At 35.0% G+C, this 15372-nt stretch overlaps 1 protein-coding gene across 8 annotated transcripts in view; it reads left to right on the top strand.

The window, feature by feature from the left end:
* Nucleotides 1-15372, top strand: part of SCAF8 (SR-related CTD associated factor 8) — a 198385-nt gene that overhangs the window by 31231 nt on the left and 151782 nt on the right. For all 8 annotated transcript variants that reach the window (XM_067701707.1, XM_067701713.1, XM_067701712.1 and 5 more), the window contains 5 exons: nucleotides 1650-1733; nucleotides 5489-5533; nucleotides 9630-9791; nucleotides 12604-12757; nucleotides 13830-13960. In XM_067701707.1, the coding sequence (XP_067557808.1) occupies nucleotides 1650-1733; nucleotides 5489-5533; nucleotides 9630-9791; nucleotides 12604-12757; nucleotides 13830-13960 (576 nt within the window). The remainder of the gene's footprint in view (nucleotides 1-1649; nucleotides 1734-5488; nucleotides 5534-9629; nucleotides 9792-12603; nucleotides 12758-13829; nucleotides 13961-15372) is intronic.

Here is a 15372-nt window from a genome sequence, read left to right as displayed (position 1 = left end):
GGTAGAGGAAGTGGGTGAGTATCAGTCACCTGATCAGATTAGTGTTTGAAAAGATAGACATGCTATCACAATGTGCGAGATGAAGGTAATTTGGACTGTGGTCATGGTAGTGGTTGGAGGAAGAAGAGGCACACATGGAGGAAACTGGGTAAAAATCAATAGAATTCAGTGATGAATAGGTTATAAGGGCTGCTGGAGCAAAGGCTATAGAGCAGCGGTCCCCAACCTTTTTGGCACCAGGGACCGTTTTCGTGGAAGACAGTTTTTCCATGGACGGGGTTGGGGGGCCGGGATGGATGGTTCAGGCGGGAACAGGAGTGATGCGGAGCAGCAGATGGAGCTTCGCTCACGCGCCCCCCGCTTGCCTCCTGCTGTGCGGCCCGGTTCATAACAGGCCATGGACCACTGCTGTCCCGCCCCGGGGGTTGGGGAGCCCCGCTCTAGAGGACTCCCTAGTTGTTAACCAACCAGTGTTGTTTTGAGTTGCTTTGCAAGTCTGTTCAGGTTGTTTTTGCGATGTTCTGAGGGCCAAAGCTTAGTTTCCAGGCTTCTAGTTAATATCTTATAGCATTGTAGTTAAATTCCCAGCATCATTTAATACCAGTTTTCATCAGTATTTATTTAAGCTTAGTTATTTGTCTTTTGCCTAATTCCCCCACCTTGTCTTCATCCGTTTTCTCTCTAAGCAGTATTATTATCCTTTGCGTATATGAGAAATCTTAAAACAAAAATTTGGGGCGGGGGGGTGGGATTATTGCTAAATATTAGATCTCTTGACTTCTAAAAACAATTATATTGAGATGTAATTCACATACCACGCAATTAACCAATTGAAAGTGTATAATTCAGTGGTGTTTAGTATGGTTGTGCAGTCATCACCACAGTCAATTTTAGAATATTTTTGTCACTTAAAAAACATGCTTTACTCATTAGTTATCACTCCTCATTTCTCCCCAGCTCCCCCAGCTCTAGACAATCACCAATAGATTTGCCTTTTCTGGACATTTCATATAAATGCAATTCTGTAACATGTTTTAAATATGGCTTTTTAAACTGAGCATGTTTTCAAGGTTCATCCATGTTGTAGCATGTATCAGTACTTCATTCCATTTTCATGGCTAATATTTCACTGAATGGGTAGAAGAAATTTTGTTTATCCATTCCTCAGTTGATGGACATTTAGGTGGTTTCCACTTTTTAAATGAATTTTTTATGAATAATGCTGCAGTGACCGTTTGTGTACAAGTTTTTATGGGAACGTATATTTTCACCTCTGTTGGGTATATACCTGGGAGTGGAATTGCTGGGTCATATTACATATTATTTTTTTTTTGAAAAACTGCCGAAATGTCTTCCAAAGCTGCTGCACCATTTTACATTCCCATTAGTAATGTGGATAAGGGTTCGTTTCTCTACATCCTTGCTAACACTTGTCTTTTTGATTATAAGCAAGTAAGTGTAAAGTGATAATCTCATTGTGGTTTTGATGTGTATTTGCTTGATGGCTAATAATGTTGAACTTGATTTTTAAAAGAAAAGCAGCACTTTAATTTCACTGAGGATATAAAAATAGAAATGGTTGGTAATTTCATGTAATTTCTTAGAGACCAGTTTTGCTGTGTTTAAAATTTGTTCTTCTTTTTCATCAGTTGTATTCCCTGAATGACTACAAGCCACCCATTTCTAAAGCGAAAATGACCCAAATTACTAAAGCAGCCATCAAAGCTATTAAGGTGAGTAACACCTTTTATTCTTGTGTTTTTCAAAGGAAATACTACACTAATATTTTGCAGGAGGGATGATTTTTATAGATTATATGTTGTCTTCCTCTTTTCAGAGTCAGTACATGTTCAAGAGAAAAAACGCAAAAATGAAAATCTGTCACCTGCAAACTCTCTCACCTAGAGATAAACACTTAATATCTTGATAAATATTGTTCCATAAACTTGGAAGCAATCATTTTCCCTTATTTTTCTTAGGTAAGATTTTAGATGTAGCCACATTGTGGAGAACGTGTTTAACATTGTTATTTGTCACACTGACTTTACAGAATCTTGAAATACAAGTTAAGAAAAGGTTTCTTTAAAAAAATTAATGTATTCTTTTTCTTATTGATTGTATTATAGATTTAAAAATGGGCCATTATGGAAAATAATTGGGTTTCATTGTACATAGGACATTTAAACTGTGGGAAGAGGCCACAGGTATTTAGCCATTGTTCTGATAACAGTGGTTTTGATTTATGGATACTTCTGAAAATCTCAGGAAAAGGTTGGGTCATCTCTAGAGAAATACACATATGTACAGAATTTTGCCTAAAATTTCTTGGTTTTAGGGACCTTATGAAGCTCGACCATAGACATCTCTCCAAAATGTTCTTGTCCCCAAAGCTAAGACTCCCTGCTCTAGTAGGGTTGTTAAAACTGAGAATGAGTGAGTGCTTATTTTTAATTAAGTAGGTATTAACCTATAGATATTTGGTGATACGTTTTTCTGCTCTGAGCATTAGCTCATAACCAGAAGCACCATTATTTAAATAAATTGTCTTTTTTGTTTTTTTGTTTGTTTTTGGCCACACTTCGTTGCTTACGGGATTTTAGTTCCTCGATCAGGGATCAAACCCAGGCCCCGGCAGTGAAAGCGCCGGAGTCCTAACCACTGGACCACCAGGGAATTCCCTGAATAAATTGTCTTTGACTAATAACATTTATCTGTTAGATTTAACAAATTCTTTACAGAGAATCACTACTAGGAGAAAATTTAGGTAGTTGATTTTGCAGTGTTCTAATGCCCCAAACTTAGTTTTCAAACTTATAATTAATATCTGATAGTATTATAGTTCAAATCCCTGTATTTATATGCACAATATCAAAGAGGGGATAAGGACAGTGACCAGTAAACACCTTAAGATAGAGAATTCTTCAAAGAAGTGATTTTTCAGTTTATCTGATAGACTCAATATAGAACGTTAGTCTCTTCTGCTTGCTTTATACCCTTCTTCATTGTGATCTGATTTTTATGGTCATGATCCTGAGAGTATGCGAACGTGTATATTATTATCATTTTTATTCTGAAAATTAATAATTCATGCATTTAATATAACCTTTTGTTGAACAGAATACTTTTTAATTAGAAGACTCTAAGGAATAGGTATGAACATTATTTCCATTTTTCACTTGTTGGAAGGGTCTAAGAGAAGTAATTTGCAACAGTCAGAATAAAATCAGCTAGATTTTGATATTCTCTCAATTAGTCTAAACATGTTATACTGTACTATTTTGATTTATTGGTACTGTCTTAATGTTTTTAATTTTGAAGAAACACAAACATGTTGCATAATATAATGAGCAACACATAGCCTCTTAGATTCACCAGGTGTTAATATCTTGCTACATTTGGTTTATTTCTACACACGCGCGGGCGTGTACACACACACACACACACACACACACACACACACACACTGAAGCACGTACATACACACTTTCACGTTTTTTTGGCTGAATCATTTGAGAGTTCGTTTCAGTGTTCATTCAGACTAGCACATAGTCCCTAAATACTTGAATTTGAATGTCCTAAAGCAAAGAGATTTCCTAGGTAACCAAATACACATCACATGCAAGAAATTTCACTTTGATACAATATTATTATCTAATATGTAATCTACACTTTCATTTACCAGTTGTCTCAGTATTAACTTTAGCACCTGCACCTGTGCATTTTCAGGATCCAGTCGAGATCCTGTCATTTATTTATCCTGTCACCCAGCCTTTTTGCTTTGTTTTGTTTTTGTTTTCTTTTTCATTACATTGACATTTTTGAAGAGTTCAGACCAACTTTTTTGCAGTACTGTATTAATTTAAACTGCATTTGATACATATGTAAGTTGATATTTGAACTGCCTTTTAAATCAGATTTAGATGATATTGTGTTTCATATTAAGGTAAGTCATTGGCTTTCTATCAATGTTTAGAGACATGATTATTTTTCTGGGTGCTTGTTAACATTGCACACTGTCAACAAAACTTCTGATAACCTATTGTGGAAGAAGGCCTATGTGAGTTGAGTATCTTTGAATTAACCGTAAGTTGTTTTACTCTGAATTACATATAGTACATGAAGTAACTAGAAGCAAGAAGCACTGCCGAGATGTCTTCCAGAAAAATTAATATTTAATAAAAACCACTCAGTGTAATTACTATTTTATATATTGATTTTAAATGTTTAGTTACTTATAAAGTGCCTAATAACTTTTAAGTAGTTTGGCTTTTTTTTGCTTGAGTAACTTAAACTGTAGCATAAACTGTTACTTTGTAGTAAGGAAACTTTTATTGTAGATTTTGATTTGGTGAATATGAATAATGAGATTTTCCTTTATTTTTTTAAAATACGCCTTTTTATATACATTTAGTTAGTTAGTTAGTTGGTTGGTTGGTTGGGCCAGGTCTTAGTTGCGGCATGCGAACTCTTAGTTGCAGCATGCACGTGGGATCTAGTTCCCTGACCAGGCATCAAACCTGGACCCCCTGCATTGGGAGCGTGGAGTGTTAACCACTGCACCACCAAGGAAGTCCCAGTTTTCCTTTGTTTTTGACTTTATAAATGTTGGCTTTCTTGCTGCAGTTCAGTTGAAAGTTCTTGTGTCTCTTCAGTCTAAGGGGATGTCCCTAAAGAGCATAATTCATGGGATCAGAAATATAAATAGAAGTACAATTCAGGACAGTTTTTTTTAAACAGAAATGTGCTGATTGTGCAGTTGCCATTGAGCTATTAAAATTAAATTAGGTACAAATTCCAGATAATTTTTGTTTAACCTGTAATTTTCATCTAATTTTTTTCACGTTTATTCATAGTGTTGTTTCATAAAACTTAAATCTAAGTTTTCACATAATCGATAGAAGCCCATTTCTAATTTTTAATGTGTGTGCTCACTTCTCTTCCTGCTGATTCGTTTTGGCTGATCCTTTAGAACATTATACATCTCTGTGTTTTGTTATATATACGTGCAGTTCCATTTTCCAGGAGAAGCAGAGGAAGATAATGAAGTTGAAAACATCTCCCTTGCACACATTTATTAATGCTCTTTATTTTCAGTTACTTGATTTTTCTAGTACTAACCTAATTTAGCCAATAAAACGATACTAAAGGAGAGCTTTGCTTTTTTTCCAGGAAGGAAGAATGTACATCTACCAGTGTCTTACCACCAGTATTTTGCTGTCAACCTAACTATTTGTGAAAGTTTGCTTTCTTAAAGACTGTAATAGAATTCTTTTGTATCTGTGTTAACGTAACACACTTTGGATATACTGATCATACACCTACTTGAAGAATCCCTTTACTAATCATAGCTAGTTTAATCATGAATTTAGTCAAAATTCATGATTAAAATTCATTGCTTTGATAGACCTTTGAAGCTATGTTAAACCGTATGTTTAGCAGGAAGGTTCTAATCAAACATTTAAAACCACATTTCTTTTTTTTCTTTTAGTTTTATAAACATGTGGTACAGAGTGTTGAGAAATTCATTCAGAAAGTAAGTATATAATTTTCTATATATACGCTAAATGTTCTGTAACTATAGATTAATGGCCTGCACTCTTCTCTTTTAAATCAAATACCCAAGTTTAAATTGTTTTGATGGACTGTTCAGAAGTGATTCCATTTGTTTTAATATCTGATTAAGAGTTAAAATGAAAGTGCTTTTTGGATAATTCTAAAAACAAAAGCTTTTAGATAGATGTTTTTGTTAATTTGCGTTGCCGTAGTGAGCATCCGTCCCTTGAAGAAAATGTTTCAATATGATTGATTTTTTTTTAATTTATTAATTAATTTATTTTTTGGCTGCGTTGGGTCTTTGTTGCTGTGCACGGGCTTTCTCTAGTTGCGGTGAGCAGGCTTTTTGTTGCGGTGGCTTCTCTTGTTGCAGAGCAGGGCTCTAGGCACGCGGGCTCAGTAATTGTGGTTCGTGGGCTGTAGAGCGCAGGCTCAGTAGTTGTGGCGAACGGGCTTCGTTGCTTCGCGGCATATGGGATCTTCCTGGGCCAGGGCTTGAACCCGTGTCCCCTGCATTCGCAGGTGGACTCTTAATCACTGTGCCACCAGGGAAGCCCCCCAATATGATTGATTTTTAATGAAATTATAGATTCATTATTTTTTATAGCCTTTAAAGAAATTCTCCCTTGTTATTTGAAGCTGAATGCTTAGAGAGCAGTCTTCCTTTTAGATAAGATGTGGTAAAATGTAGTAAAAATACCAGCCACTTTCCTTCTGCTGATTCATTTTGTCTCATCCATTAGGGCATTACACATCCTACATCTTATTATATAGACCTGAAGTTCCATTTTCCGGGGTAAGCAGAGGGAGATGAAGTTGAAAACAGCTGTTTGGCATACACTTAGTAATTTTTTTTGTAACCAGGGCCCGAGGTGACTAGATTATATTTCTTTGCCCCTTTGTGATCAGTGCCCTATTGGTGCCACATTTTTTTGGGAGGAGTACATAACTTTTATAACTTGTAATATTGTACTGTAGGATATCTGTAATTGAATTTAGGTTTTGTATTCTGCCCATTGTTCATGCCTAGATGTAAGCAGAACCAGTTTGAGGATCAGAGGTAAATGGCATTAAGGACTTGGCAAGGTTGCAGTGTGTTTCTTGAACGAAAATAGTTGACTGGAGCATGAATCAAAGTGATATTACTGTGTCACTAAACTAGCTAGATAATCTTGAATAAATCAGTTAACCTTTATGTGATTCAGCTTTTTTTCTCTTAAAGTCTTGTTCTCTCAAAACTTAAAGTATTGGTAAAACATATTTTGAGGTGAACAACTCGTGAGTTGAAGCTTAAGGCATGGGGTAAAATAACACGTATGCTGTGTTTTAGGTAAATCCAACTAGAAAATACAAATGTTGGTGATTGGAAAATTTCATTGTTCTAAAGCTTTTAAAAATCTTTTTCAAAAGGTTCAGTGTCTATAAACAGTGCTTCTTAAACTACTTTTGTGCACAGGAATTACCTAGAGATCTTGTTGAAATGCAGGTTCTGTTTCCCTAAGTGTGGGTTAGTTAGGCTCTGATACAACCTCGGCAAGTTAGGCTCTGGTTAAAAAGTTTCTCCTGAGAGAAGACCTTGTGAAGAACTGAATGCTGTGGCTGTCTCAGAATGGTTCCTTTTCCTCTCCTTCCTTTGGAAGCATGCTCTATTCACTGTGAGAATTCATTTGGTATTAGGTATAACTGTTTCCTGAGACCAGCCCTCTTTTTTTACATGCTCCTGTCAGCATCATTTAGTGCTTTGTAAGTACAGCCACAATTGTTATTCAAAGTGTAAAAAATACCTCGTGACATTGGAGTCTTAGGAATTCTTGTGTTTTCAGTACTGCCAGAACTTGAAAAAGAGATTGAAAACATTTCAGATTTTTTGGTCTTAATTCGCCTCTCAAGTTTCTAGTTGGTGACTTAGCCAAGTTTACCAAATATTGTAATCTTAAAACTTCTACAACATTTAAATCGTACATAATTTTTTTTTGCCATTTTATGTGGCAGACACATAAAAATGCCTAGTCTGTCAGTGAAGGAAATTCTGTACCATAACACGTTAATATAGTGTTTCTAAAGATATTGTGGAAGAAGAATTATCTTTATAGCTTAATAATAAAACTGCTAACATTTTTGAAGCTTTGGAATCTTCACAGTAGGCGAGGAAGGCCCATTTATTGTGTTATGTACTCATGATTCTTATGTATTGTGAGTTTATAATCGAGTTTTTATTATAAATCAGAGAAAAAGGTGTATTTGTTTAAACAAAACTCACTGCATTAATCACTTTTATTACTTACCATTCAGTATTAATTTTAATAACTCTTACCAGCAACTTATAAATTTTATTTAGCCTTAGTCTCAAGATAATCATTTCTGTAAAGTAATAGATTATATATCAGATTATTTTATCTGTGTTTTCGGCATTGGGAAATAGATGATTTTTAACAGAGTTGTCTTGCTTTTCATTAAATTTAAAAAAATTTCTTTTCTTTACTGGATGTATTATTTGCCTGGCTAGGTGAATATTTCTTTGAATGTATGGTAGTCAAAGGAAAATAGCCTTGGCCAGTTATATGAACTGAGGGACAGATATGCTAGATTTGGGGAGGAACGTGAGGGAAAAAACTATTTCAGACTTTTAAAACAGTAACTTTCAATAGAGCAGACAGGTTTTTTTGTTTTGTTTTTTTTTGCGGTACGTGGGCCTCTCACTGCTGTGGCCTCTCCCGTTGCGGAGCACTGGCTCCGGACGCTCAGGCTCAGCGGCCATGGCTCACGGGCCCAGCCGCTCCGCGGCATGTGGGATCCTCCCGGACCGGGGCATCGTGTCCCGTGTCCCCTGCATCGGCAGGCGGACTGTCAACCACTGCGCCACCAGGGAAGCCCGAGCAGACAGTTTTGAAACTTTTTGGTAGGTTAAACCTAAAACTTTAATGTCCAGTCACCAGCATTACTGCCCTTTTATTAAATGTTTCAAGTACTAAACAGCCAGAACCTTGCAGTAGACACTTGTGAATTGGTGCTAAAGGTCTCTTCATTTTCTTAATAATGACCTTAAAGAGAAGGTTCTTAAAAGGGATTTGAAGGAACAAATGAAGAATCATCTAGTCTTTTTGCAGAATGAAATCACTCATTGTCTTGACTGAAAATCCTGTTTAGAAGCATGTATGTCTGTGTTGGAGGTAGATTGAGGATCCTTTACCCACTGGTCCTTGGGTTTCCAGGAAGTTTTTCAAGAATGCAATTTTGATTTAGTCCATATATGATTTCTATGAAATTACTTTGGGTGAAATACCGAATTACACCCAGAATTTGACCCTGCTTTTTGCAGCCATAATTTCATTTTTATCAGTATATGTTTGGGAGGCAGGTGTTCTTATGCTTCTGGATATGGAAGAAATCGAAGCAGTGAGCTTGATAGTGAAAGGATTCTTCCTTGTGCTCTGGAAAGTAGGAGACTTTCATATTCTTCAGATTGGGTAATGGGTAAGGTTGAGAAACATTGATCAGTGGAGTAGCTAAAAAATGTTTTCATAGGATAGATTCCTAGAATCATAATGGTAGTGTCTTGTCTTTTGTATAGGTGTGGTATTTGAGAAAAGTTTTGAAACTTTGGGTTCATTGTGTTTGGAGTGTTACAGTTTGTCATTTGATTTGTACCTTCATTAGTACAGAAATCCTTTCCCTATATGTTTCAGACGAAGTCTAAGGCATGTTGGCAATGCTTTTACCAGTGCTTTTCTTTCCTGAATTTGCTGCTTCCTTTTATTTGGCTTTTCAAAATCATTAAACATTTCTTTTTATTATAACAGTACCTTATCTTTTGTTTTTTATTGTTCAAGCCAGTTACTCAGCGCTATTTCAGAACTTAGGTGATTGGCAATTGAACTGAATATGTAGAGTAGCCAAAGTAGATTCTTTCAAATACCATTCCAGAGACAGACGGTGTGGAATAGTCAACCTCGAATGTTCATCACCTCAGTATGAGCAGTGTTTTTGTGTTTGTACAGGATTTGTGGTGACATTTGTATATCAAGAATTTTAACCTTCTCATTTGCTTCCCTTCCCACTCTTCTTTTTTTCTTCAGTGTAAACCAGAATACAAGGTACCTGGACTTTATGTTATTGACTCTATTGTACGACAATCTCGACATCAGTTTGGTCAAGAAAAGGATGTGTTCGCACCCAGATTTAGTAATAACATCATTAGCACTTTCCAGAATTTATATCGTTGCCCTGGAGACGACAAGGTATGCTGCCTTTTTTCTTTTTTTTTAAGGCACTACAGTAATTACCTTTTTTGTCTTAATGAGACTCTTTACATTATCTTAATTTTATCATTTTATGTTATTGTTTACTCTTTGTTATTCCGAATTTGAATATTTAGTTATCGCACTCTCCATGTTCCTCTTTGTTATTAGACTTTTCTTAAACAGAGTGGAAAGATATAGTTGATTTTGCTACTTTTTAATTTATTGAAGCAGTTGGTGTTAAAGAAACTGGCTCTAATAAGCATTTGGAATTATCCTAAAATCTTACTTATTTACACGCACAACCAATTCAGAATTTTGATTATTTGACTTGAGCTGATATTTACCTATTTAGTGTCTGTGAAAAGTGGATTTACCAAATAATTAATAGAAAATAACTGCATATCAAAATTCCTTTGTCATGGTAGAGTTTTCTTAGTGCTAGAAACCACACTACTGGGTCTGCTGGATCTGAATGAATAAATATTCTTTCCCACATTAAACAAAAGCTTTGGGACCTGAGGGAGAATAAAAAGGCGCTGTTTATCCTCATAGGTGCTCAAAGATAGTAGAAGGTTACGTATCTTGGATGCTGATTTGGAAATTTAGTGTCCTTTTTCTGACAGAGTTGATTGCAGTATTGATTTTGTAGGAAAAGGAACGAACAAGTGAAGACTAACTGTTACTCTGAGGAAGAGCCACAAAACTTAAAAGCTCACCACAAATCTTTTACCTTCCCTCAAGTACAAGATTAGGTAGTCTTTATTTTTTTATTTTATTTTATTTTATTATTTATTTATTTATTTATTTATTTGCGGTACGTGGGCCTCTCACTGTTGTGGCCTCTCCCATTGCGGAGCACAGGCTCCGGACGCGCAGGCTCAGCGGCCATGGCTCACGGGCCTAGCCGCTCTGCGGCATGTGGGATCTTCCCGGACTGGGGCACGAACCTGTGTCCCCTGCATCAGCAGGTGGACTCTCAACCACCTAGCCACCAGGGAAGCCCTAGGTAGTTTTTATTTTTAATTTAATTTAATTTTAACTATTGTACAGTTTTGAAACAAAAGAAGTCTTTTTATAATAGATAGATATGGAGATAAATTTATCATTGTTTTTCAGTTTTATTTTATTTTATTTTAACTATTGTACAGTTTTGAAACAAAAGAAGTCTTGTTATAATAGACATGGAGATAAATTTATCATTGTATCATTCTTTGTAAACTGTTCTTGGATATGCTTCTTGAAGCAGATTTTTTTCTTTTAATTAACTTTGGTACGTTGATAATTCTATGCAGGCAGAAAGAATGCTTCTAGTTTTTAAGTAACCCATCACAGTTGAGACTTAAAGTAGATGCCTTAGAATCCCACCTAAAATAACTCATTTGAAATTTTATATAAACATTTTTGAAGTAACTTAAACACTTTGATTTAGGAATTTCACTGGTTTGGACTTGGATTTCTATCAGTTACAATGAACAAGTCAGTCTTGAATTCGTAGATTTCATAATAATAATGTTTCTCATTTATAATAAAGTTTAGTATATAGGGATTTTTTTTTTTAATAACCATAGTAGGAAAGATTACATTGCTGCTGTAATCTCAGTGCATAAACTCCATAAAGGAGAGGCATTATTTGTGTGTAGGTAGATACACAGAATGATACTTACCAGACGGGGACTACTTTTAGTGCTTGGTGAGTATCTTGGGAACTGGAAGATTTTTTTTTTTATGTAAAGCAAAAAAAATATAAGACACTTTCTTAGTGCCTACATCTTAGGAAAAATAGTTAAATCAGAAGATATGAAGCATTCTTTGTGTAACTTTCTTATGCTTCATTTGAAATACAAAAATTTGCATGTTAATTTAGCTTGGACATAGTTTGAAAATATGTCGATATAATATTATGAGTGATTTAAAGGTGAACCAGATATTCTTAAAAATTCCTGGGGCTTCCCTGGTGGCGCAGTGGTTGAGAGTCTGCCTGCCGATGCAGGGGACACGGGTTCGTGCCCCGGTCTGGGAAGATCCCACATACCGCGGAGCAGCTGGGCCCGTGAACCATGGCCGCTGAGCCTGAGCGTCCGGAGCCTGTGCTCTGCAACAGGAGAGGCCACAACAGTGAGAGGCCCGCGTACCGCCAAAAAACAAAAACAAAAACAACCCATTACAAAATAGATTATTTAACAAAAGGCTCTTTTTAGTACTAATTTCAGCCTCTGTCATTTAACTTATTCTACTGGAGTTAAGTAGCATTACAGTAGTCAGTAACTAATACTGCTGTTTACAGAACTTTTATATGCTGAACAGTGGTGGCAGAAAGTAAATTTGGTTAAATTCTTATGTGAGGAAATACCCTTTCTTGTTCTTAGATAGTTTTAAAATGAAAAATTTTTTTTAAAGTCACATAAGATAGGGATTTTCTCTTGAAGTTACTTTTTTAAAAGATAAAATTAAAATCAACAGTAAATATAACTTTAGTGCTAAGCCTCAGAATCCTTAACACAGTTCTCCAGCTAACTGTAACCATCTCATTAGTGTTCATGTAGAAGGTGAAACCTAGTTACCATTCCTTCCTTCTTTCTGCTAAATATTGCTTTCATTAACTTGTATATTCATCAGAATGAATATTTTTGCAAGTGAGTTAAAGTTAATAAATGCAAAATTATAGAAACATAATATCAGGGCTGGAAAGTATCATAGCAGTATTTTAATCCATCCTTCCTATCTATTGTCCAAGTAGCCTCTAAGATATGACTGTGCTAAGGTTTTGAAAGCAAAAAAACCAAAATATCATTTTTCTTTTTTCCTGTAGAGTAAAATAGTGAGAGTATTAAACTTATGGCAGAAGAATAATGTATTTAAAAGTGAGATTATTCAACCTCTTTTGGATATGGCAGCAGGGATTCCTCCTCCAGTTGTCACACCTGTTTTGGCCAGTACTACTGCTGCTATGAGCAATACCCCAGGTATGTTGCTTTGATAGATTTTCTGAGTATTCTATTCATGCTTTTCAGGTGATTATTCATAGATGAAATAATAATTTGACAGTGCAGGAGAATTTGTCTAGCATTAGGTAAATGAAAGGAAATGCAGTTTAAGTGAAAAATAAAATCAGAAGTTATATTTGTGTGTAATTCTTTTCTAAAAATTAAAAAGCTTAGTTTTTAAAATCCCTAGAAACATAATGAGCTTTGGAAATTGGTGTGTCAGTTAAGTTTTTCCTGATTTAGACTGTAATCTTTTAAACTTGCATATATATCATCTTGATATTCACAGTGAACTAAGACTACTAATATAAAGAGAACCCTGAAAAATTTATTTAATGGAGAGGGGAATGTTTAGTAATAATCTCAAAATCATGTTTTGTTTTTTTTTAAGGTATTTAAATGACATTTGAAATTTTTTATCATAGTCCAAGAATTACATTTGTTAGCATTTTGGTATATATTTCGTTTTTGATGTGTGTGTGTATACATACACAGACACACATATTTTGGAACAAAAATAGTTTTATGTTATGCACACTATTTTATAATAATTTTTTTCATGAAAGATTGCATTTTGAATATTTCCTTATGTCATTGAATTTTCTTCTTTAATAAGATTTTTAATGACTTGCAAGTATTAAAGCCTCCTTTATTTTGTTTATTTTTTTAAGTTATTTTTTATTTTTGGCCATGCCATGGGGCATGTGGGATCTTAGTTCCCTGACCAGGGGTTGAACCTGTGCCCCCTGCATTAGGAGCGTGGAGTCTTAGCCACTGCACCACCAGGGAAATCCCTGTAGGTTCCTTTAAAGTAGTAACTTAGTTAATTGAGAACAAGTATGGATAGCTCTTTTAGGTCATTATTTTTAATTGTTGTTGTTTTAACATACCTGATTCTGTAATGGTTTTTCAAAATGGAGACAGTAAAATTACATTTATATAAATCTGTACATATTTTATAAAAGTGACAGAACAAATCTCTCTACTTTTCCAAGTCTTATTTATGTACCTACATATTTATTGGGGTTGGGTTTGATGTCTTTTCTAAAAGGAACTCCTGTGACACCTGTTACTCCAGCCAATGTGGTCCAAGGTTTACCTGATCCGTGGGTGTCTCAGATAACAAATACAGATACACTTGCAGCTGTAGCTCAGATCTTACAAAGTCCTCAAGGCCAACAGGTGAGCAGCTTTTTTATTATGTCAATGATTTAGGACTCATTATTTTCCTAACACATTGTTTCATTATGTACCACCTAAGGAGTATGTGTTTTATTTTTTAAAAATGACTACACTACATATAGTACTGTGTAACTTGGTTTTCTTTTCATTTAGTAATGCATCATGAACACTTTTATGCCATTAAAGATTATTTTACAAATAATTCGTTCCACACCAAAATAATTAGGTGCACAGTTTGTGCCAGACGTTATTAGGTGCTATTGTTATTCCAGTAACAAGGCAGGGAAGTCTTCTACCTTGAAGAAGATACCTATCTATCTTAGGGGAGACAAACAGTAAAGAAGTATAAAACATTATTTAGATAGTGATATATGACTTAAAACAGGGTAAGTCTTTACAGTGACTAAGTTTGGGGGAAGGGATCAGAATTAGGGTAGCCAGGAGAAGGCATCTTTGACAAAGTGACATTTGAATTGAGACTTTAAATGGAACTAGTCATGGAAAGATATGAGGATAGTCTAGCATCTGTTTGGTTTTTTTTTTTTAACTTATCCTCTAAAAAGCAGGTTAATTGTGATATGAATAAGTAAAAAACGGTGCAGTTGTGGACTCTTTAAAAGACAATCTCAAAAAAAATATGGAACCATTTTAGTGATTTACAAATGTAAAAAAACAGTTCAATTATCGTCTTAGATTGGATCCAGTTTCTACATTTTTGGGACAGTTGGGAAACTGAATTGGATATTAGATTAAATTATAGAATTAATAACCTTTTGTGATAATGATATTTTGAAAGTAATTCGTAAAGCAAATGTCATTTTAAAAGACATCTATTAATAAAATACTTTTGGCCAGAGTGTGGATTTTCTGGAAGAATAGAACAAGGAGTCAGGAAGACACAGTGATCTATAAGATATGAAGTCAGAGCAGAGGAAAGAAAGTAGGGTGCTGCAGTGTTTGAGCCTGGGTACCTGAAAGAATAACAGTGCTGTGGGGGGAAATGGAGATGTCAAAAGGAACATTTAAAATGTGTAAAGGAGAAATGTGATAATTGCCTTACTTTCTTCTTTCCTCCCTCTCCCTCCCTCTTATTCATCCATCCTGTTTTGGAGCTTCCTCAGTGCAGTAGCTCAACTATCATATGTTTTTGTAGTTTCTTTCCTATCACATTAGTAGTTTGTAGTAAATGTTGGTATGATAGGTAAAGACACTAGTTTGTTTCTTAATGTTGCTATTTCAGATGAAATTATTTTACTTTCATCGTGCATGTTTTTACCTTCTCCCACTGTAAACTGAACTTGAAGAGTGCAAATGTCTTATTTAGCAATAGCTTTTCTATTTTTCTTTTTCTATTCTAAACTGATGATTTTCAGATTTAACTTGGGTTTACATCTTGAGTAGGAAAGTATTAA

This window comes from Pseudorca crassidens, chromosome 13 (genome assembly GCF_039906515.1).
Source record: "Pseudorca crassidens isolate mPseCra1 chromosome 13, mPseCra1.hap1, whole genome shotgun sequence".
In the NCBI taxonomy this organism is placed as follows: Eukaryota; Metazoa; Chordata; class Mammalia; order Artiodactyla; family Delphinidae; genus Pseudorca; species Pseudorca crassidens.
This window is presented reverse-complemented; position numbering and strand designations above follow the sequence as displayed.